The sequence below is a fragment of the Macrosteles quadrilineatus genome, unplaced genomic scaffold (genome assembly GCF_028750875.1).
Source record: "Macrosteles quadrilineatus isolate MER2022 unplaced genomic scaffold, UCM_ALF_1.0 Scaffold_2__2_contigs__length_208266976, whole genome shotgun sequence".
NCBI classification, from domain to species: domain Eukaryota; kingdom Metazoa; phylum Arthropoda; class Insecta; order Hemiptera; family Cicadellidae; genus Macrosteles; species Macrosteles quadrilineatus.
Window position 1 is genome coordinate 205,439,275 of NW_026542595.1, and position 25,375 is coordinate 205,464,649.

General features: G+C 34.4%; 2 protein-coding genes across 3 annotated transcripts in view; both read left to right on the plus strand.

The window, feature by feature from the left end:
• Positions 1–19,100, plus strand: part of LOC128987699 (uncharacterized) — a 49,850-nt gene extending 30,750 nt beyond the window's left edge. For both annotated transcript variants that reach the window (XM_054408690.1, XM_054408689.1), the window contains one exon: positions 16,356–19,100. In XM_054408690.1, the coding sequence (XP_054264665.1) occupies positions 16,356–17,321 (966 nt within the window). In that variant the 3' untranslated portion in view covers positions 17,322–19,100. The remainder of the gene's footprint in view (positions 1–16,355) is intronic.
• Positions 17,627–25,375, plus strand: part of LOC128985315 (uncharacterized) — a 29,868-nt gene continuing 22,119 nt past the window's right edge. Inside the window, exon 1 of the mRNA XM_054404708.1 lies at positions 17,627–17,709. Coding sequence (XP_054260683.1) covers positions 17,627–17,709 — 83 coding nt within the window. The remainder of the gene's footprint in view (positions 17,710–25,375) is intronic.

The following is a 25,375-nucleotide window of genomic DNA, read 5'->3' on the forward strand; positions in this document are numbered from 1 at the left end:
AAGACAAATCTCAATCCTTATAAAATAATACGTGAAGGCGATTTCTACGAAACACTACTCCTCCGTTATGTAATGGACAGATTTTTACAAACGATGTGTCAAGATATAGTAGTTTACGCAACGATTGCGTTAAGTGAGTCTTTACGACACGAGTAGAAAATTTAAGGCACGAGCCTTGGCGAGTGCCTTAAAAACTTCTACGAGTGTCGTAAAGACTATTAACGCGAGTTGCGTACACTACTTTACCTACGACCGTTTTTTAATTACTATCAATCTGGATTTAATTACTAACAATCACTACTGATAACTTTTTAGAGAGGTTATGTTTTCGTGTATTTTCATTGCCACTGAAAGTGATGCAACGACTTGTTGTATAATCAGCTGATTTCCTGTAATTACGTGTTTGTTAAACTTCGTTAAATATTAAATTGCTAGCAGCATTCTTACCATAAATAATATTGTATCAGGTACAATTCGGCAAATATTTCATTTATTTTTGGACTTCCACCAACTTAATTAAGAATACGCGAGTATCAACGTGAACAAGTCGGATCAACAATTAAATTGGTCAACTGATCAGCTGATTAGTTGACCAATTAAATTGGTCAACTGATCAGCTGATCAGCTGATTAGTTGACGTTCGAAGCATTACAATTTTAATTCTTTTCTCTCAATACTTGAACCTCATTGGTCCGTTACCTGTGTGGATATGAGAAAACTATGCGGATATGAAATGAAACTATGCGGATATGAAAGTAAACAGCTGTAAAGTGAAACTTTTCAATTCTAAGAACTGGACTGAAATGGCTACTTTAAAAAACGGCCGTAGGTAAAAGTATTTTTTGTGTAGACGCCCCCTTTAACCAAATCATGTAATAAAAGTCCTCGTGCTTTGCCCCACAGGCCATCAAAATCCCAATGTATTTCTTATGAAGAAAAGGTTTTGTTTACTTAAACAGACGAATAATTTGTATTAATTACAGCTGTTCATAGTAAACACATGATACACACAAGAGCGTTAGTTTTCAGAGTGAGTTCGTTTTCAGTTTCGATAACTGTAGTGGAGTGATTGATTACACATTATCATTGAGTTGACTCTTTTAAGTCAACTCTCTTAAGTCAAGTCTTTTGAGGAAATTATGATAATTATTCATTTTGAAATAACGCCTGTAATACTTTGCAATTGCTCGAATTCGAGCAACAGGTGCACCTAGTCATACTTATTGCGTGAAGATCTCTGTGATTTCGCAAGTACAGTATTTGTTTTGTAATCTGTAATGACACTTTTCAGATGCAACAAACAGATATTGCTTTTGAATTGGTACCCACTTAGCAGTCCTAGTACTTAATTAATTTTTAATAGCATTAAAAATCTTAATTATAACCTAAATGTAAAATTTCTCTTAAAATAACAGTCATTTTTGAATAGTAAACGCTGAACTTAAACATTATTTGTGTACCCATCCATATTTTACAAATTTAAAATTTGATCTCACTAAAAAACCAATACAATAAAAACAAACCAATTTAATTCGTAAAAAATCTCCTTTAATACTGGCCATCGTCGCTTTTTACCAGTAGTATTTTCCCATCATTAATACATCTCTGTTTCCATCTTCAATCTTTACACGATTAGAAAATCGCTTCATTCTCATTAAACTAAATTGTTGTTCCAATCTTCGTAATTTATCTGCTTGCCGAGCGAGAGAGCTTAACATGATACATATTAGCTAATTCACGCACATGAACCATTATACACTAGAGGGATTTCCATACGACACAAATATTATACGCCAACATCATTACACAATGGTATACGGGTATTAATTATAAGGGTTACAGTAACGTAATTATTTTGCACTTTGTATGGTATCACAATTCAATGTTTACAAGATGAAGTATGGGTTCTAAATACAATTTAAATACCCCCGCCGCAGCAAACCTGTGACTTAGCGAATTTCCATTTGCCTGATTGGATTTAAACTAAAATGTCTCCTTAAAAATATCACATTTATTGACTATTTAAACAGAATTAGTTTAATGAGTACTTAGGTTTGCTGCAACAGGGAGGGTAAAAAGTTTTTTTTAATGTAAAATGTTAAAAGGTACTGTGGTTTAGTAAGAAATTAATGTATTTTCAAAATTTGATCAAGATATGTTCATAAACAAGCAAACTACAACAGTTGACTTATTCTCCATAAGAACAACATGGGAATTTTAAAATTGCAATTTTTTTGAATTTTCTCCGTAACAATTAGGCACATAATAACGCTTCAATATACTAAATTATTTGTTTTTTTAAGCTCTACAAAATGGTTTAAAAAGAAATTGTGAAATTTTGTGTTTTTAGGGTCAAAAATGGGAAAAACCTATTTTTACCCCATAAAACCCCCCATAAACCCCCGTTCCCATAGTCCGATCATGCTGGTTCGCGAACTCATTCAAGTTTATCCCGCCTTACACCTTCAAACCAAATTTTATCAAAATCGGACAAAAATTACTCAAGTTATCGTGCGGATGGACATATATATATATATATATAAATATATATATATATATATCTATATATAGATATATAAAAATTTAAACGAATGGTGTTTTTGGCCTCTGGGGACATCAAAATGAAAAAGTAAATCGGTCCCGGGCTTAAGTCTTACCATGAGACCTACGGTAATAGCTACTTCCCTATAGGGAAATTCGCTAAAACAATATTAACTATTGAAAACAAGCTATATACAACTGTCGGTTGTTTAAGAAACACGTACCAACATAATCAACAAAGAATGTAAAGAACTTGTTTAACACACTATTGACAACACTGCTCACCAATTAACGATGTTTTTCAAAACAAGTTTTACTAAGATTATATAATAGGTGTATTGTAGAAGTACAAATTCGTACAATGCTACATGCTACTTTATACGTTTTTGTTTTCGCTACCACAATATAGGATACATCGACAAAAAATGTAATGAAGAACTTCATTTACTGTTAGGGACCATTGTACTGCTAAATGTTTCATATATTTTAGCGGATTTTGAACCATTTTGAAACTTTTTGAAAATTATAAATTTGTGAAGTAAACCAGTGTAAAATAAGTCGGTACTAATAGAATATTTAAATCATTTACATATTAATGAACAATATTGAATTTCGACAGCAAAACCTCAAAGTATAAAGAAATGAAGGTATAGATACGTTTTTAAATGTAAAAAGGTAAATCCCAAAAAATAAGGCATTTTAGCTGATGTTTTAGAAGTCCTTCCACTATTTGGGAAAAGGGCAGCCGAACTTGCAATAGACGAGTTCTTATTTTAATGTTTACCAAAAAGAGGTGAAGCTCCCATATGAAGTATACTTTTTTTATTAATTAACTATTTTGTTAAAGTTGACATCTTACAGTTTAATATTAATAAAAATCCGTCAACATGTTCTTTTCTTGGTCTCCGCTGATTTTAAAGTAACAATGTCACGTAAAAATCAGCCATTTCATTTCCACCCGGATTTTCACTAACATTCGCTCGAGACCTTGAGATCCAGTTTCCCTCCCACGGAAAAATAAGTAATCGCCTCAGTTTTAAACTGGAGATAATTAAACTACCCATAAATGACTCTGTCTAATACTCCGGACTTTGGACTCCTTGTCGCCGTCGACTCCCGGATGCCTCCTACGTCGTCGCGTCCCCGGGTGTCTGAAGACCCACGCCGAGAGGGTGGGAGAGTACGACCCACGCTCCAACAAACATCTGATATCGGTCTATAAATGTTTATTTACAAGCATCTGTCCATGTCAAGATAATGTCGCAACACAAGGAACTGGTCGACCGGTCAACGTTGGGACAAAGGTCAAAAGGTTAGGTCTCGAATTCATTTTAGTTTCTTTCCCAGTCGATCTAGATGAGGTGTTGCTGAAAACTCACAATATTAGAGGAGCCTAAGCAATATGATATTTGAACGGTTTTGATTGTTCTTAACTGTGTCCAGCTGTTCTTAATTATTGGGCTTTTAAGAAATGTTCCTGATTAAAGAAACAGCTGATGCAACAATGAATGTGTCAGGGAATTTCAGACCATTCCACACTCCGTATCAATTCATACTTGGGTTAATATACGATCTGTTGCGTCCCATCAGTTAACAATGATAATAACTTTCTAGTGTATAATCAGTCGAGAGTTAGTATGGTGATGAGTACGTTTAATCTATGCCATAGAGAAGTAAGGAAGTTCCTTGATTTCTATGCCTATGCGTAAACCTATAATACCACAATCTCCAAACATTTAAGTCACAAATTATTGGATGGTTGAATTATTTTTCTAAAACTTACACATAACTATTCAAAATAAATTTTTAATCTATCTGCATTATATTTACACAATTTACATCTCCAATTAACTTTGGTGCAATTTTGTTATTAAATTATAAAACTGTCATTTAAAAATTTAATTGTTTTATTTTTGCAAAAATTTGAAAATTCAAACGTTAATGAGAACATACTTAACAACAAATAAAACAATAACAAACAATAATAACAAATAAATAAAATAATTAAAATAACACAGTTTTAGAGAAAAATTCTACAGCTTTCATATTTTTATTTGAGAGATTAGCAAATCTCCCTCAATTATGAAGCAATCAATCATTACTTCTCTAATTTCATGTCATCATGATAAAAACGACCAAAATTCCTACCACTGGTTAATTTTACTGTATTTTACGATGTGCATTCCTTAAGTTAAGAATAGAATCTCATGCCAGTATATTTTCTAAAATAGATCAAATCTAACTCTAGCCATGTAGGCCCTAGTAGGTAAATATTTGAAAAAAATGTATTATTAAAACCCTCTTCTCATTTATTGAGTGCAATTACCACTAATGGCAAATATACTAAACAGCTTTATCGAAAAGTTGCTTTTATAAATCAAACCAAAAGGAAAAAGAAAAGGGAGATCCTTTATACTAATATCTTTTTATCTAGATGGGTGGTAAGTCTCCATTTTATAGAAAAAACCAATCAGTAGACTTCAAAGAACATATATCTGAAAATTATGGAATCTTACAGTATGTATTTAACAGTCTTACATCGCCTGTTGGCAACCAAGGTCTTGGGAGTGGTACTTGATGGTGCAACAACGCTAAGTTCTATACTATCTTCTCTATTGCATGCAACCAAACAGTCCTTTTAAATTCTATAGCATATATTTATCAGATACAATCATGCGACAGGCCAAAGTATACATACCCTCTGTACCATGTAGCGACAATTCAATGTACTATATCAATGCGATTCGTGTACAGTACATAGTTTTAACGACAGGAAGGCTGGAGTTCTTTACCATCGTTTCTAAGGCATTATATAACTGATTAAAAGGTTGATTTTATATAGTGGATGGTAATAAGTAACTTTAATGTGTATCAAAGTTTTTTTAAGGGTTGAAATTTTAGTTGTTCGTTGCAATTTTTATTTTTAAGATGACTAGAAATCTTAGGATTGTAAAACAATCCATTATTTATTATTCATAAGTGGTAGAGAAAATGTATTTTATTTTAATAAAAGATGCCTTATCAACTAATAATATGAAAACGAAAATACCACCTTGTCATATAATTCCTTTCTATCTGTACATTGTAACATCTGTTCAAATGTTTAGAAGTTGTTTTTGTTTACTATGATGTTAGTTTGTTTCATATTGTTAGTTCTATATCATGCTAGATTCTATGTTCAATAAAGCCTAACTAAAGGTAATTTCGTTTATAATGGTTTTATTCATTCAATCTAAAACACACCTTTTATTAAGTGTTAGTACAAAAATGATGTAACGTTTGTCTTTTGCCTATGGAAAAGTAAATGTTATGATTTTAAAACGTTTTACGCGATATAAAAAAGAAAGGTTAAATAAGAAGAAAGTGTTGTACAAAAGCAAGAACATCGTTGAAATTGGGTGGGAATATAACTTTCTTAGCATGTTGAGGTATAAGGGTCGAAATACATCACTCCATTTATAGTCTTTAAATCAAATAAATTTGCAAGTATATTTTTTCCCAAAATTATTTCATATTTGATCTTTAATTTTGAAGAGTTTGATGATGATTTCAGTAACATTAACATTCCTCCTAAACATTCACCAGGAAATTTAATTCATCAAATTCTCATAATTTGGTGCCAAAGCCAGTGAAAGTGTAGTATTTCCAGACCTAATGAGGAAACTCTAACTTTCTAGTTTTGAGGAAGATAAATAAGTTAACATTCTGCACATTGCGGTCAACAAAGTAATTAATCCCGTGAGAAACAACTCCTCGGTCAATGTAGGAACGATACGTAACAACGATAATTGTGCAAGAATTGCGAATTTGTGAATGTCATATCGTCAATTATTTTAATATTTCCATGTAGAATTTTTGGAGTTCCATTGAAGAAACGAAAATATATGGCATTGGAGACGAGCATGACATCGTTGATTGGGTGAAAGTCTGTTGCAATTAGACGTGTTACGAAATGTCCAGAATTGCTTGTTTGGTTGAAATATAATTCGTCCTTATTATTAAAGAGTTCTAAAATACTGTACATCTAAGTACATTTATGATCAGGAAGATTTAAGTATTTTGAGTGATGGGGTTCTACGTACTCCTGTAATTACATCACGATTATGTTTGTTCTTATATTCGCCATAACTCGGTTTCACTCAATTAAAAATCTCTAACTAACCATAATCTGTTAAACAATTTGATTGAAAAGCGTATAATTCTATTACAACAACTTTAAAGAAATCACATAAAAATGTACAGTAATTAAATGGTATATTTAGTAAATAATGAAGGAATGTTTAGCAAAAATAATATGACTATTTTCTCTTTGAAAACATATTATCTCTATTATTGGTAAAAATAAACAAGATAATAAATTTTGCATGAGTATTTAACTAATAGCTTTTAAGAAATCATGGTGGAACACATGAGAATTAAAATTGTTTTTGTCGGAATAGTTTGATAATGTTCAGTAAATAGCATAAAATCTACCTTACCGACAAATAGAAATATTTTCTTACTTTTGCATCAAAACATACTGTAGCAGGCCTACAGATACTTGAAATAATAAATCTACCTTAAGAAAAAGACACTAGAGCAAACTATAAAAATTCATAGACGCCTTCTTGCAATGAACAAATTACTCAATGATTTGACAATCCACTGAAGAAGACAAAAGAAATTCCCCAGTGACAAAATAAACTATCTCGTCAACCATAAAGTAACTTGCAACATTGTTAGCCCAACAATGTCGGTAAGCTCCCACGGCAGACATTAGCATAAAGTATCGGCGCCCAGGAGAAAGTGAAGATGCTACACTCAAGGTCGACGTCGACGTGGGCGTAGTCCCTGAGTCATCGGGACATCCTCGCGTCAAGAGGTTCAGGATTGAGAGGAAGCGGGAGTTTTGCTCTAGGAGGAAGGTTACGTTCAATGTGCTTGTGGTTGTTACAAAAGCTGTTCCGTCTAAACCAGATTCTTCTAGATAAATTGAAGTTGTGAACTTTTTAGATTCTACGTATACCGTATCCTCTTAAACAATCTATTTGGAATTAGTAATGACCTTTTCGTTGGACTAGAAAAGACAAAATAGCTTCTAGCTTCCAGTCTAGTGGTCCTAAGAGGATTTAACTTTTTTATTAATTCTAATTCCTATTTGGTCTTCCCAAACCCGTAATTGACCCTTCCTGATTCTCATTAATGAACATGATTAGTAACAATTAAATTGTACTATTTATTCCAAATTATTTTAGACCTTATGTATAAACGATGGGGGTGTACTGTAGAACGTGAATTGGCGAAGGACCGTTTTTATATCAATCTTCTCTGCCCTGCACGTCTTCTTCAAGGTCTTGATAAGGATGCAGTCTAAAGGTGAACTAGTCACCTGCTCTGATTTTGTTTTGCATTCTTTCCTCTTTTTACTCTTTGCAGTCCCGCTATTCGAATTAAGTTTTTTTCTGTCGAAAGGGCAAGGTAATTTTTTTTCGACCTTTGTGGATAAATACGTTTATCAGTTGCCTAGTGTTGTTAAAAGTTACATATTTTAGCGATTTATACTTCCAATATTAGATTTTACAATTGGAGAATAATGTATTTCTTATTGTACCCACTTTTAAAATAGAACACTCCTATTTTACTGTCTTTCGGTTGAAACAATACTTGAAGTAACAACAACCATTATTACTGTATTTTGGTTAGATAATGTTATAACTGAAGTAGTATTTTTTAGTAAATCTTTTATGAAGATATGCAACTACAATCAAGAAAACGCAACTTTTGTACAAAACATGTAATGATCTAACCGAGAATTCTTTTCCTAATTAATTGGTTATAACCTGAAAATCAGTGGTACATGATTGGAAGAAGCCTTGAGATCTTCAGAAGGCAATGTGCCAAGGATAGATCTCTTTGGAAGTGTTCTGTAATAGATTGGCCTTGATATTCGGCAGAAAGCAATTAGGTTAGTGTTCCAATAGTCCAACCACAATACAACGCAAGTAAATCAATTACACATTGACTTTGAGCTTGTTGTCTACTATCATAAACATCAAAAGAATTCTACGGTGGAATTTTTTAATTTAATTTTAAAACTTAAATGTTTTTCGTATTCCTTCTAGAAGACTTCGCTTCACCATACTAAGATCGATCAATTCTATGCCCAAGTTAATGACCTCTGTTGGTTACCCTAGGGCTCCGCCATGTATGCTGTACACTTATTAGCAATTACATGCTCATAAGACTAACATATTCCGCACTTAGACATGGTAGTGTTATCTTGAAGGGCTTAAAATATAACAGCTTAATGTCTTACAGTTTAGGAGTTGAGCCCAACTCTTCAACTCTACTGGAGTAGTGATTTTAAGGTTCTCAAGAGGAAAAGTGTAATTTTTGTTTAGTGTAGTGTTGATTTTGTGTGATTGAGACAAAATAATAAAGCATAGTACTTTACATTCGACTACTACAACACAAAACAATATTAAAAACATACAAGCTAGAAACAAAATAAATTAGTTGCTTACACTGATCTTCCACAGGAATTTTCTTTACAATAACATACACACGTTACTTAGCGTAATTAGAAAAACTGTGAAATTCATTTCATAATTTCAACTACTAAATTAAGCAATCCACCGTAACAAAGCCCGCAAATTAGCCACTTGTTAGCTTGCAACACTCTAATTCCACCATAACCAGCGCTCTGCAACAATTAAGATGTGCGTCTGCTATTAGCGTTAATTTAAGTTGCAGAGTCCAGTGCCTCACTAGTAGATGAAGGTTGGAGGAGGCAGATGAAACTGGATTGGGTTGGTAATGGATATTTGTAGGGGCAGAGGGTGGTATGGGTTGGGCAAACTAGTGTTTGTTGGATGTAGGCTTTGGAGGTGGCTTTAAGTAATGCACCAGATAGTTTTAGGCATTTGGTAGCATAATGTTGAAGGTAGTGGTGGATAGGGGGGGAAACTCGATTGGGGTTAGCAGAAAGAGGTGGTTTTCCGAAGCCCGTGGTCCCTCCTAAACCTCTGGTTTAAGTTTTAGGCATATTCGCCGTACCACCATGCTGAACGATATTCATTGTTCCTCCTCCTGTAGTTTCTCTCGGATGAAGGATCGATTCAATTCAATTCATCGATCGGGCAATTTACTTTGCCCACCAACAGCCCTCTCCCTTCACGTAGTACCGAAGCACTAGGGCCATCGGGATCAATTTCTTTTTCTTTTTTCTTCATTCTTTTTCCAAATAATTCTCTGGTTCATTTTCCTTCCCCTTCTTGCATTTTCAAAACCATGCTCTGTACTTCCCATCCTCCTTTGTACAAGAACATGTGGCTGATAATTCCTTGCTGCTAGAATATTTATGATTTCCTAAGATTATTCTTTAACTTAACCCTTTTTTCTGAGGAAAAGTTCTACCCTAAGTTCTGGGATCCTCAAATTCTGCAACAGTGCAGGAGGTGTCAATAGGATGTCAAAAGGTCGGGAGTTGGCACGAGTTAAAAGGTGAAGGTAAAAAAATTGGAGGTCGAAGGAGACAAAGGATAGGGATTTGAACTGGGCTGGAGACGGCAGACGGCACTAGGTCGGATGCGGCACGAGTAACCGCGTCGCGTCGCGGCCGCCCAACCGCATATCCGAAAACGGCGCGCCGCCCGACCACAGTAATGATAGCGCTAGAATCATCACTTCGCCGGTCACCGATGGAGTGTGCCAAGGTTCCGTCTTAGGACCATTATTGTTTCTTATATGTTTTGTGAAGCAAGGATGCCTTCTGTGGTATCTCGGCTATGGGATGTTGTTGTGGTTTTATGCACCTGGCTGCAGATATTTATTAAATCGAACATGCACATTTGTAAGGGAATAACTCGTAGGTCTTTGTATAATTTTATAATTGTATTAATTCAAAGTATATGATTTTCTGGAGTGATCGTATTTACATATCATACAGTGAGGATTATTTCCGTCGTCTCTTGTAGGATATTAGATATTCTTGTGGTTTCAAGAAGATGTGATATGGGCGTTCGTCAAATCGCACACGCACGTTTCAATGCAATCAATTCATAATAATTTAAACCTTTTATTCTTGCAAAGCATATTGTCTAGACTAAGGTATCTTGGGTATAACACCCAATTTGTTGGTGTTGTTTCCAGTTATGTGGTAAAGACGCATTGGTAGAATTAATCTTCTGATAGCAACGGATTTCAAACAGAGGCTCAAGGAGAAGTCACCTGGTAAATCACAAAATAGTCAGAAGAATCGATAACTTTAACTTGAATTGATTATTCGCCAAGATTTTAAAGAGGCACTTCCACTTGTAATATTGGCTGAATGAAACGAAAGGTATTTTCCCCAGAGTAAATCCTTAAGGTAGCATTTTTGTTTGAATATTTGATAGCTAGGGACACTTTTAACTGAATAGTACTGTATACTCAATAAATACTACTCTCACGTGAACGTTGAAGTGAAAACGTTACAGTGTTTACAATATGAAACTAAAACAGGATTCAGTAATTTACTTGATTTACTTTTAGTAACGCTATTCTCCAACAAGACTATTTACCAACAGCTGATCTTGAACTGTTGGTATAAAGTTAGGTAACCGTTTGCAAATGAACCTCAGTCAAGGGCGCGTCTCATCAGCATGCAACAGCTGATTCCAAGGTCGTCCATTGTTGATCAGCTGTCGCACTTCCTCACATCACACTTCATAGTGGACACCTACTGAACTTTTAATTTTTGTTTTTTAATCCTACGATAGCACAGTTTTATATTACAAAGTATTTAGCAATAAACGACTTTGTTACTTCGGAATGGCTTTCATTTAATCTTGAATAATTCTAATCTTATTTGTCAAATATTTTTAAATTTTGTTTATAATTTGTTAAAGTTTCCATTTGGTGGGGCACACTGTTTTGAGAAAATTTGATTTAATACTTACTAACAGTAAAGTAGTAAACATAGTATTTAGTAATTGAATTAGCTACAATTCACATTCTTTCTGTTAATTCATTGTACAGTTAATTTGCTCTTAATTTCATGAAAACATATTTCACGTCGAAAAAATTGCAAGAAGTAAATTTTACTTAAAACCCAAAAAAGAAAGTTTACATTCTTAGAAATGTCACGAGTAAGAATTTTGAAAAGATTTGAATTAAATGAACAATGAGCGTAGTTAATTTTTAAAGTAAATTCAAATACATAGTTCATATTGTCTGTGGTTCAACTAATAATAATAATAATAATTCAGTTAAAATTGCCCTTTTATCAATAATAGAAACGTTATCAACTACTCTATAGCAAATGGACTTTGATGAGGTATTAATGACATTCATGACTATATTTTGAAAAGTTAGTAGATCTTCAAATCTCAACATGTCAACAACCTGGTGCCCAACCTCAGCAACCAGAACATTATTCTCAGTCAAGATCTAGTTCACAGAATTATCTCACTGTTGTTTTACATGTTCTCTGCCATATATAGAGTGACGTAAGAAGTAGTTTTTGCACGAAGATCCCTGTTCGCCCACTATCCACTCACGCTGTCCTGTATAAGGTCCGACCCCTCCCTACCGCATAGCTATCTCATGAGACTATAGTAGCAATAGGGAGTGGGGAGATGAACCAGTGTGTTGAAAGATAAACGAGTATCAAACTGTAATATTACTTTACTTAATCCGATTCAGAAATGGGTACTTTTGTGTAACCTGGATGAATATTTATATACCTTTCAAATATTAAAGCTGATGGCTGATATATTTTTTCAGTATTTTGTTTATAATTTGTCAAGGCACTTATTGTACTTTTTCGACCTGATATGATGTTGAGAATTCATATTGGTTTGCGAAATGTGTACCACATACTAAGAATATTTAAAGGTAAAAGAATAGAAACATATCTGCTGCGTTTTTCTACAATATGCAGCCTTTAAGTGTCCAAAGTGGATATCTAAGGTTGTAATAAAATGTTGGTCGGTTGCCAGATAGCTACGCAAGTGCTCTATATGTTAATTCGTAGTAGTGTTTTGTTTAAATCCATCGACGCAATGTAAATGAAGGCTATAAGGATATTATGGATAGTTTAGTGAACGGCTACGCACACTAGATGATGACATCATCTCTAGTATATCGCTAGTATATCGTGTAGTATAGATGCTAGTATATCGTAGAGCTATCGAATCAATGACTGACGTAGATGATATATAGGTTGGTGTAATTGTATGTACTGTACCTGCAAATGACAAACGAACAGTGTATTTTATAAATTAATATAAACGAGTGCTGCAAAAAAGTAAACAAATTATAACAAGAAGAGCTTTTTTAAGTTAACCACAACCATCAAGAGCCAAATACACAAATTTCCATAACAAACTATTTCCTCTCCAGACATTGTGGAGGACAAAGACCGCCAATGTCAAGAGCTGGATTCCATTGAGTGTCCCAACCTGGGTGGTTATCTAGTTGCGAGAGGCTGGTATGAGGTACGAGACACGAGACAGCCTCAGCTAAGCGGTATGAGGCAACGTACCAGGGTGACGTCACTGTCCCTTTATCCGGCTCGAAGGACCAACGTTACTCAATTAATTCCACTGTTTGAAATTTTAATTTCCAGCGTTACTTATCATTCGGAAAACTTTCACCAATTAGAAAGAAGATTCCTCCGACCATATTTGTCAAGACTGGTCAGCAAGTCAAATTTGGAATCAGTTGCAACGATTACTTCTCGACTTTAACCGTGACAACGCCACTCATCACGGTTGTGTAACTGAACATGTGAATGCGAGTCGCTCCCAACGCGTTATACGTTACACTTCCTGCTCAGAGTTGGCGAGATGTTTCCTCTCGAAGACAATAAGTTGCATCAGCGTAACATCAACGACTTCTCAGGCTGATCAGTTGCTAGGCAACTCCCCTTTGTTGACGGCCGATTGTATCTTTATGACTTCTCGAAACGGTTTGTGAAACGGTATTAGAAACGTCGTTCTTCGGGTTTTAATTTGAGCCTCGTGAGTTCTAGTTCCCTGCGTGACGTCATAAATGGAAATATGTTACAAAATATTTAGAGTTTATTGGTTTATTGAGGTTTTATGGTATTTCGTGTTGAAGAAGTAGTGAAGATGGAGTAACCCATTTAAGATTGAGTATTACAATTGAAATACTAAGTTTTATGAAGCAATTTGTATACCTCATTAAAATCTTTGCAAATAACACGTTTTTTAAAAATTAGTTTAAAGTCATAGATAGTACAAAGTAAAAAAAGAAACAACGAAAAAACCCGTAATAGTACAAACAGTTTTGGTAAATTTGACTGGAATAACGATGTATTACGTCAACAGAAACAATTCAACAATTATTACCATTCGGTAGTAAATATGCTCTTACTAGATATGTGGAAAAAATAATAAGATAATGTATTTTAATTAATCTAATACAAGGCTCTCGTACTTAAAAAGTCAAAACGATCAATCTTAAGACACTAAAAAGGCCACAAAACCCTCTGTCGACGCCGACCTATCAACCTGTCATGATGGAATGAATTATTTAGTAATTATATCAGGCCTATCAATAATACCCGAGTATTGTGTAGGTTTCTTGACCTGTCTGTCTTTATGCTCCTGTCTACACCGGACAAAGGTGGTTAAACCAGCCTCAAGCGGCATCGGTGTGACCCACCACTCAAGTCTCCGGTCTCCTTGGGGGAAATTAGACGTTAACTACCAGCTGTTAAGGTTGAAAGTGCTTGGCATTGGGGTATGGACCTTTGGTTAAAAAATTAAGTCCATACAAAATTTTAATAATACAATTAATAATTTAATTATATTTCCCTCAATCATGTAATATTTAAAAAAATCACTTTATGTAATTTCATCTTTATTTTATACAAGTATAGGTCAATACCAAGTAAAAACTAACATTAATTTTAATTTGCGGATCATATTTTCAAAGCACGTTTCCAATAAACTCCTCATATACATGTAGCTTAGTTTGAGTGCTCTCCTCCATTGTCCTTGTTGCATTTACTCCATTTTCATTTGCACTTCTAGCGACCTCTAGATGTAGGTCAACCTAGGACTCCCACCGCTGACCACTCCCTCGCGGGTCGCGGGTCGTGGGAGGTGGCGGATGGAGCTGGGACGGCGCCCAGGCCGAGACTGGAGGTCTACTGTAGGTGTATCTTCCACTATCTCATACTGAAGGCTGTATGGCGAAGGGTGCCGTAACTTTATACAAGGCTGTCTTTCATCTTTGAAGAGAAGACGTGTGATTGTTGGAAAACAGGACTGGTTGTGATGTGTTAGGAAGTTTATGATTTGATTGTTGATAGAAGTACTCGTACAGTATGTAGGCCTAGCTGTTTCTAGTGTTAAATGAACATGGTTCCCATTTCTGGTTGTGTTATCAACTAGCATCGTCAACTCCAACGTGAGATGGATGGATGTGATTCTTGGTGTATATTCAACCATTTAAGAGGCTTAGACCCCTTTCCCCTAAATAAGTTTGATTTTCTTTCATGCTTAAACTGGGCAATGGTAGACACCAAGAAATCTGTAACCAGTATGAGAGCATAATGAACTCAGTTTAACTAAACATAAATGTCTAGGTGTTGATATAAATTACTCTTTGCTGTTGAATTTGCTAACTGTAGCCAAGCTAAAGTGAAAGGACAATTTATTTCAGGCTATATTTCATGACAAAGTAACTATCATAGTATCTAAAGTTAAGAGAGCAAATTAATTTTATAGAAGCACATCCCGTGAGAGGTACATCGAACTATGTAGTATTAAATAAAAATTGTCACAAATGGTCCAAATAGATAGTAGGTCTTCTTCAGAATCCAGAAGTCAATGGTTAAAACACAGATAATTTTAAGGACTGTTAAGATTTCCATACATAAATCGTTTGCATTAAAAGTTCCCATCAAGTAACGTGCTCAGTACCAAGTACTACTTGGTATTCAGTCCACCTTTTTCATTATGCTACTTACTACTTATGAGGAAAAGGGTGTTCATTGGCCTCCATAAATTTTTAAAGACTAGTGTCTTGCTGAGTTGTCTGTCGCAAAGCACTTTGTTGTGCACCTTTTAAACTGACTTCCATTGTACCTTAACACCTAGTACATGACCTTCACCACACCTGAACAAAGGCTTATCATGATTTAATGCACTATAGGAAACTTTGTAATACATAAGTAGTTATGACAGAGATTCGTCAGTGAAAATAATTGACTAAATTTTCTGCAGATGTACACACAGACACATGGGCATGAGCCTGCGACTAAATATGAAAGATGGACTTCCAAGATACAAATAAACCTCAAACCTATAAACGTTGGCGACTCAAGTGTCACCCGGACAAAACTCGCCAGTTAATTGTTTGTTGGGACAATGGAACATTACAGTGCCAAGGCTGGGCTGGCCAATAGCAAGTTGGCAGTTTCGCGCGTGTGCCTCCATGTTAGGGCTAGGGCAGGGTAGAGTGGGCAGCCGTCAGCCTTGAAATGACGTCGTCCATCCTTTATGTCAAAGACCTGAGGTGATAAACAAGTTCAACTGGGGGTTTGATCGATGACGTGTTCCAATCTTTAATGAGATGTAAATGCTGGATTAATTGGGCTGTTTTGAGAGATTGAGAATAATTATTGATTCACATATTTCAAGTAGTAAGAATTAAATATAACTTGCACAATTTACATTGGAATGGCGAACAATGATTATAAATCTACAGGGTCTGCAGTGCTGTTCTGACGTAGCCAATGTGTCATCCACTTTAAAATCTTCTGATTTCTTCTTTCAAGGTATCAAAACCCATCAATTTCAAATTTCTTGCATCTGTTTCAGGTCGTGGTGTTGGGAGTGGCCAGTGCTAAGATAGGAGGATGGGACACGTCACCTAACACGCAATACCACATCCAGACTGATGAAGGACCCGAGAGATACTTCAAGTACCAAACCCTCAGCGGCCAGTACCGCAAGGAGAAGAGGTTGGAGGATGGCACCGTGGTTGGATCGTACGGCTGGGTAGACTCTAACGGTTACCTTAGGCTTCGGGACTACATAGCCGACAGCAAGGGCTACCGCATAGTCCGCACCAAGAAGGTTCTTGTTGGAGTCGACACACCCATTGGCGACGCTGTGTCCGCCGCCAAGAAAGTACCCAGTCAAGGAGGAGTTGGGGTCGAGAACGCGAAGATATACGAGAAGCCTAAGCCTTACGTGTCTTCCACTTACCGTCCTGAACTCGTGTCGAACTCTTTGGACTACTCTTCCTCCACAGTAGCACCTATATCGCTCAGTGACTATTTGAAGCAGAACAAAGAGTATCCTTCGTCGACTCCTGCACCGTATGTGAAGGAAGTGTACATCACACCTAACTCGTACTATTCTTCTTATCCTTCTAGTACTCCTGAGCCTTATTATGAAGCGACTACCCCGACTCCGACTCCAGCTCCAATTAGACCCCAGACGTTCAGACCATACTTCGACCCCAACTCCATCTACCCCTCTGCCTCCAGGAGAGTCTACGACACGGTCGGTGCCCAGCGGTACTCTTCGGGCCGAGATCAGGTCTCTCCGTACGATGGCGTCTCCATGACTCATGATGGATTCCGGTACTACCTCCCCAGGCACTACCACGAGGAAGAGACACTTCCCGGAGAGAAGCGCGCCGGCAGCTTCGGCTACATCGACCCCTTCGGCATCCGGAGGGTCATCTACTACAACTCCGCCCCTGGGACAGGCTTCGTGCACAGGAAGAACAACCGATACGTCGGCTTCGACTCAACTCCATACGACCCTAGGTTTTAAATTGTCTAGGATGGTCGATTCTGTATCATGCACTTTTTGCATCGCAGAAAGCGTTTACGGTTACAAATTTAACTTTACAGACCAGTGGACATTTTCTATTTTAGTAGTTTCGTGGAAATAATTGAAAAGTGATACATTTTTGTTTGCTGTTATTTAGAGTTCCTTCCAGAAACTATTCCAACCTTAAGTATGGATTTAATTACTAAATTCAGATGGATGAACTCTTTAATTCATAATTACTTAAATTACTGAAAAATCACGAGTCCATGGCTGATTTACTTATCAGTTCGGTTCACCTCAAAAGCATGACCAAGAACATCGAATACACATACCACGTCGACCTGGTCGATTCTAGTGTCATATTACTGTTACATGAAACTGTGATCCAGTTAGTTGTATATACGTCTCCGAAATGAAATGGAGATTAAAAGTATTCACTAATAATTTATTTTACTAAATAATTAAATTAGTATTCATTGTAAGGTTGTACATAGATTAGGTTAATAAATGTTGTTTATTTGTGCCTTCCACTTTTACACTTTTTTCTTATGGGTCAGGAAAACATCTAAAACTAAATCTTTGTCAACGCTATACTTAGATCAGGTCGGATAAACCATTTCGTCAATCTATTTTCCGCAATAGCGCTGTCAACTTCAAATCTTCCTGTAATTGATGTTTTTAATTTTGAGAAACCGATGACATTTATGTCAAACTGTTTGTTTCTCCAGAGTGAGACATTGTCTTGACCTCCGTCAGCTGTGAAGAGGCGTGTTTCCCAATCCTTGTATTCAGATCGCCCACTGTCACATTCTCTAGCTCCCATTGGTCATCGAGACATTGGCCTCAATAGATTCTTGAGTTGTGACACAACCTTCGAAGATGGCTACGCGACAGTAATTTCTTTCAAATATTCCAACGCGAGCACAATTTTCCTTCAAATATTCAAATGTAAACAGTATTTCCCATCCATTACGGAAACCAAAGTGAACAATAATTTTTCTTCGAAGATTCCAATGCAAACGTTATTTTTCCTTATAAGCGTAAGCCTATGCAACTTCTTCAGAAAAATCTTCTTTTTGAAGATTGCAAATCCCTTTAAAAGCATGTTGATGTTAACAAATACCAGTTTGCAGAACAACGTCTTAGTGTTTGTCAATTTTTTTATCAAATAACAGACAAAGTAATAATCAAAACTACACAATAAACAAGTTTCCTTTGAGGATGATTTGTAACTAAACCTATCGTAACAAAGTTTAATCCCATCAAATTCGTCCAACGTTGTTCGTGTTAAAACCTTTGAATTTCCTTCTTGATAATATATTATTGTTCAAATGTTGTATTTAATAATAAATACCTGTTGATTCTTCCTACTTTAAGTTTACAAGATTAGCAAATGGCAACATCTGAAAGTGATACATTTGTACACTAAATAACTTTGGATATTGAAAATCAATGTTCATTCAACCTAGTATTATTCTGATCCTACTTATGTTTCAATCAATGATAACCATTCAATTACAATATATTGATAAATGATTATATATTATAAAATAGGTTAATATACAGATTTTATTTAAGAATTTTTATCAACCAAATAATAAGTTTTATAAAATCAAAACAATCCAAAACTTGAATGAACTATGGTTACGATGTCCACCTCAAGCATTACAATTGCTGCAACATGTCAAAATTAGGTCTAAGAATTTAGTGTGATCTAGTGATAAGTAGAGTAATATTTAGTTTAGAATTAATTTTTGTGTAATAAATATTTAAAAAATGTGTGCTATTTATTTATATTGCCTTTTATTGTTTATGAGTTTCATGATTGTTTCACATCTTGATAGTACAAACATTACTTTTTTTTTGTTTTATGAAAAAATAAAAAAATCTATCAATCAACAAGTGAATATGGTTCAGTGCCAGGAATTATTTTCATTCAGTAATGTAAATTTTTTCGTTTCTATTATTTATACTCCGGCTGAGGGATTAGGACGGCCAGGTCGGTGAGCAGGGCCGACTTATGTAGTCATACCTGGCCGTCCTAATCCCTCAGCCGCCACCAGCTTTGGCGCGGAGTAATATCAATGTTTTAAACGCCATACAACAGATTGCAAATGGACAACAATTTCTGTTCCAAATAAATTATGGCCTTTTCATTGGATACCTACTGGGTTAAAGGAGTATAAATTTATAATTAAAAAGTGTTTTATTGAGCCAGAGGTAAAGTATCGAGTTCGAATAGTCGTCACCTTTAAGAGAAGAAACAATTAATTCCTTCATCAAGGAAAGAAAAAGGTTAGTCAGTTTTTCGTATTAGGTAGGCCTACTACTTTTCAAAATTTAACTTAACGGAGTTGAAGACAAAACATGTACATAAAGAACTGAAACATTTCTTACCACTAGGTAAATGTTTCTCAAAATCATCTGTTTTTTCCTTGTCTTAATTATGTCTTGTTAGTACGGACAGAAAAATCCATAGATTTCTCTACTGAAGTAGAGTTCATTGTTTTGTTTATAATCCATGCAATTAAAATTACTAAATAATTTTATACTCTCTAAATTTACTCTTCAATTAAATAACGAAATCTTACTCTTAGTAAACATATGCCAAAGTTATATCCACAATATACTTCAGTACCAAGAAATCTCTTGCTTGTTTACTAGTTTTGAAACAAGTGAAATTCATTTGGCTCAGCTAGTTATGCTCAACGAATCATGTACATTAACTGGCGTAATTCTGTTTACCAAATGCAAAATTCGGTACAATATTCTTGCGAAACTCGAAGCCACATGTGTTGCGAAAGTCGTACCGCAAGAAATGATCAAGATTATTAGGTAAGTCACTGTAAAAGGAGGTAAACTGACCCCTCTTGTTAGAACAGGTGGTCTGCTCTCTGTACCAGACTGGCATTGTTTACAACGATAAGAAAATGTGATATACCATATGGTTTAATCATTGCCACATGTATTTTTAACCGACTTCTCCACTACCAACAAAAGGAGGAGGTTCTCAATTTGTCTGTGGCGATATTTTTTTTCTATGTATGTTCACCAATTTCTCTGTGATTCTTTTACCGATCAGCGTGGTTCCACCACCAAAATAACCAGGAGAATTTCTATTTGGTACCATATATAGCATTATGTTTAAGAAACATATTTGTTTGGTGAAAAATAATGAAAGACTCAAATATTCCACATTTATTTTGTTTATATTTTTGCAGAGAAGGCAATAAATAACAATAACATTCCCACAGCTGTTAGTTAAAACCATTTAAATGAAGCTACAGACAGTTTCTTCATGAAACAGTTGCTTCATATTGATTAATAAACTATTTCTTGCCATGGAGCCTAAATAAGTTACATTGAAAAAATGCATTTTGTTTTAGTTACTATAAAAAAGGTATTTAAACGTTTGACCTGATTTGTGTATGATTCTGTTTTGAGTATTGAATGTTCTTACTTATAAAAACATAGTGAATAGCAGTATGATGTTGACAATTTAAGGGGTATTGTGAAAACCAAAGTATTCGAAAAAGAGGTCCAAATATAAATTAGATGCAATTATTCCTTAAACGGCATAAGAGGTGTGAGATGCATAATCGTCAATCGTCTTAAAAGTGTTAAATATTTTAATTACTAAACATGCATTTGAAGATGTGGAATGTTTATTAATATTCTTCACTGTCAATAATATTATGCCTGCTTCGGAAATGGGAAGCTGATTTGCGATTTCGACTACATCTTGAGCAAACAAAACCACCTACCCCTTACACCACTTTTAGCTGAACCAATCTTTCATATACATATTTTTCAAAGATAATATACGTGATAACAACCGATTTTCTACTTTTAAGATATTTTTTAGTGCTGGTGGCTGAGGAATAACTTTCTTATTGTTCCAAAAGGCTTGAGACCTTACTGCATTTAGCTTTATAATGTAGAAGTACACCAATTGCAGGAAACGATGATGTCTGGCATTTCAATGTCTCTAGGAAAGACATTTAGTTTTTCATCAGGCCTAATGTAATGGACAACTCTTTGATTTTTTTTAAGGAAAATCCAAAAATGTTAAATTTTATACCCATGGATTATTTAACCTGAACAGGTGACTCAAGCAGTTTAAAAATAATGATTGTTCTGTGGCACTTTTAATTGTTTCAAACAGTTTTGCTTATCAAAAAACTTCAAGTAATTAATATATAACAAATTATACAGTCACTAAAAATCATGAAATTATTTATTTTTGTATAAAAATACAACCGACTTCAAATGCTCTAAAAAGAATGAAATAATATTGTATTAGTCAAGCTCACGTATTTCAAGTCGGTGCGGCTCTAACTGCAAATACGAATAAAATAAAAGATATTGACAGTGTATTTTGAAAATCAATAGATTGTAGCTGGATAACATAAATACCTAAATAAAAACATACTGAACTGTTTTGTTTATAGATATCAAAGGAAGTATTTTCTTGTATTTTATGTTTACTTCAGAATTATTGCATAGTGAAAATAACACACACAAATGTTCTATATGAATATGAAAATAATTTATTTTAGAGCATTTGAAGTCGGTTGTATTTTTTTACAAAAATAAATTATATATGGACCGTTTTATTAAATGGTTTGACAAGTAAAAATGAAGGTGAAAAACAAAGTAAGGAGTATACTTCGGTTACTAATTCAACTATATTGAACTCTGATGTAGAAATGTATTTAATTAAGTTTTACTTGGGGGGTTCAAAGTATAAATTTATTGAAAAATGCAAACCATGCAATTTCACCCAATTAACAAGGTTTTGGTTATTTCTTTAAAATTTAAGTACAGTACGATTATAAATTGTAATTGAAATACTACTTCGTTTTCTCGTGGTAATTTAATTTTGGATTAATTAATCTGAAATTAAATGAAATAATATTTATTTCCCATTAATTATATACATCAGTGCATTTGATTTTTTTACTTATACACAATACAGCAAACATTATTATCTAGATAACAAAAATTATACAAGAGAAATAAGTGAACAAAAATGTAAAAGAAAAACCTTCTATAACAAAGGAAAAAGTGTACATAGGCAGGGCCTGTGCGTAGACTCGAATTGTGATAAAGTTAATTTCAATGGGAAGTAAACAATGTATAGGAAAATTAAAAAGAAATATTCGTATGGTTTCTAAATTTCAAATGTTGTATTACAAATTAATAAATTAAACTATAAATTAATTGTTGCACCAATAAATTAAATTTATTCAATTGATTGATCGATTTTGAATTTCTTCAAACCTTTCAAATAGAAGAATTTTTAAATTGCATCACACATACATTTAGATCACGTTTTTGTATATTACTGTTAATTATTTTTATCTAATTCAATGAGAAATATTCAATATACGCATATCTATTTAAAGAGTTTTCAACTTTCATAGCAATTAGGGGTTTTGTACTGATATGTAAAAACCCAAATATATGCCAATGTCAAAGAGAGTGCCTTATAGACAAGAATTACCCTAATGTTAAAATTGGTACAAAATGTTTGCTCTCATTACATCGGGCCCAGAAGACATTTTGAATTTCTGTTTAGAAAAGGTTTGACAGATCCGAGTTTTATACTCTTTAATAACGTAATAGCTACTTCCCTATAGGGAAATTCGCTAATAAAGTAGATGAGATTTTATATTATTATTTACAGACCCTAGCACCATAAAATTTTACGAATACCTTCACGAGTAAAAAAAATAATAAATAAAATTCCAAATGATATGAGACGCAACGTATATGCACAAGTGTATATTTTTATTACCTGTAAATCAAATTTTTAATCTTTATTTTTTAACGAGTTCCTCAGTTATTGCTTGCAAGAACAAGAACGCATGTTATTGGGGTTTCTTTACTTCTTACTTAGCGCCTTCGATTTATAGATACAGTTTGCTTCACTGGTGGGTTGAGTTGAGTTTCAACAGTTGTGAAGGCGAAAAACTGTTGAAAGATAGAGTATAAAATACTAGTACATGATTCCTAAACATTGCACAATTTCACACACATAGGTTTAACATAACTTTTTAAAGCCTATTATACAACAAAACGCTTTTGTTTTTAACACGTTGACATATTTTTGAGCGTAGTTTCCCCATGTAGTAGTGGTGTTTCTAAACTACTGTATAAATTAAATACAAAATGCAAGGATTGAAACAAATCAATCAATGGGGCGTCCAATACTGAAGTATGACTTTTACTATATACAAGCTATTTAAAAAGTCTAGTGTAAATGGAATATGATGATATTTAGGTATAAATTTTCCATTAAAAATGGTGTTTGGTTATATACAAGCCATAAATACGGTTGAGTAAAGAATGAATATGTAATTATAATGCATTTCCCTTCAGTTTTGAATGTGATATCATAAATTATGTAAAAAATGAAGCTACATAAAGGCTAATTATTACAGTTAACGTTTTCTGCTAGTTGATATAAAAATACAACAGTTGATAAATGTATGGTTTCATTTGGTTCTTGCGAATCAGCCGAAGAAAAATTGAGAGTACTTTTGCCATCCGTTGTAAGTTGGATGGATTTCTTTGTTTAAAAAAATTGTCCAAACACCTCCAAATATATCGTGGATATTTCAAGAATCATATTACATCTCTTGTTCGAAGTTCGAGACACTAACCAAGCACTACATCCGATTCCGGGGTCCAAAGGGATAAAAAGACATGTATTTACATCAACATTTTACAGAAGCACAATAGAATATTTGTTAACAGAATGTGGAAACAACAGTACCTTAGTATTTCGATGTTTTCAGCCACCTAGGCCTAGGTGGCCCCTAGGCAGCAATTATAGGGAAAGCGATGTCTTGTGACAACAGCCGTTCGTCTAGAAGGTCCAGTCGACCCGCGATCTGATAAAACAACACCCCTGTAGTTGACAATTAATGTACAGCTACAGGCGAGATTTAGCTCTGGTTACGTAACATGTCGATCAGATGTGAAAAATATCCCCGCCACAGCAAACCTGTAGACTAAGCGGATTTCCATTCGCCTGATTTGATTTTCACTAAAAAAATGTGTAACATTAGGTTAACGAGTACCTAGGTTTGCTGCTACAGGGTGGGTAATACAGCGTGTTTTAGGTAAAATATTAATAGCTTAGTATTAAATAAATAAATTTGCCAAGTTTGTTAAAAATATATTCATAAACAAGCAAACTACAACAGTTTACTTATTCTCCCAAGAATAACATTGCAATTAAAATTCACAATTACATTCATGAATATTGTCACCGTAACCAAAAACAATACAAAACACTTCAATGTACTAAATATTTTTTTTTATCTCTTTAAAATGAATTAGATATAAATTGGGCAATTTTATGTTTGAGGGTCAAAATGAGAAAAGCCAGTTTTTACCCCATGGTCCTATCATGCTGGTTAGAATAAACGTAGGGTACTTTTGTACCAAATTTCTACGAAACCGGATTATTTTTGCTAGAGTTAACGTGCTAACGGCTATTTATACTGTATATGAATTTGAAGGGATTGTGTTTTTGCCTCTAGGGATATCAAAATTAAAAAATAAACAGGTTGCTGGTCCAGATCCATGGGTACTATGGTACTAGCTTATTCCCTATATGGGGAATTTGCTAAAATATTTAACGTTCGCCATATGCCACCAAAACAGCTGCTTTGAATGTAGTTGGGTTATGTCGTAAGTCGTATATCGTAAGTGTAACTATTCTATTCTTGTACTTGTAGCCAGTTTCAAAATGATCATGGCAATATTTGAATTGAGGTGCCAACAGGTGTGGTGATGTTAGTTACTGAATTTTGTTGAATACGCTAACTTCAACACACAGAGACAATTTTTATTCACTAGGAATACAAAGAGTTCATCATTGCAGGGGCCTACACCATTAGTGCCACTGTAAGACTAACGAGAGGATTATGGAATTATTTGTACAATGTGTTGGTCTTTGCCTATTGACAGAACATTCAATGCACATGCTAAAGTTGTAACCAGTTTTGAATAGAATGAACAAATTAAGTCACTGAAACAGT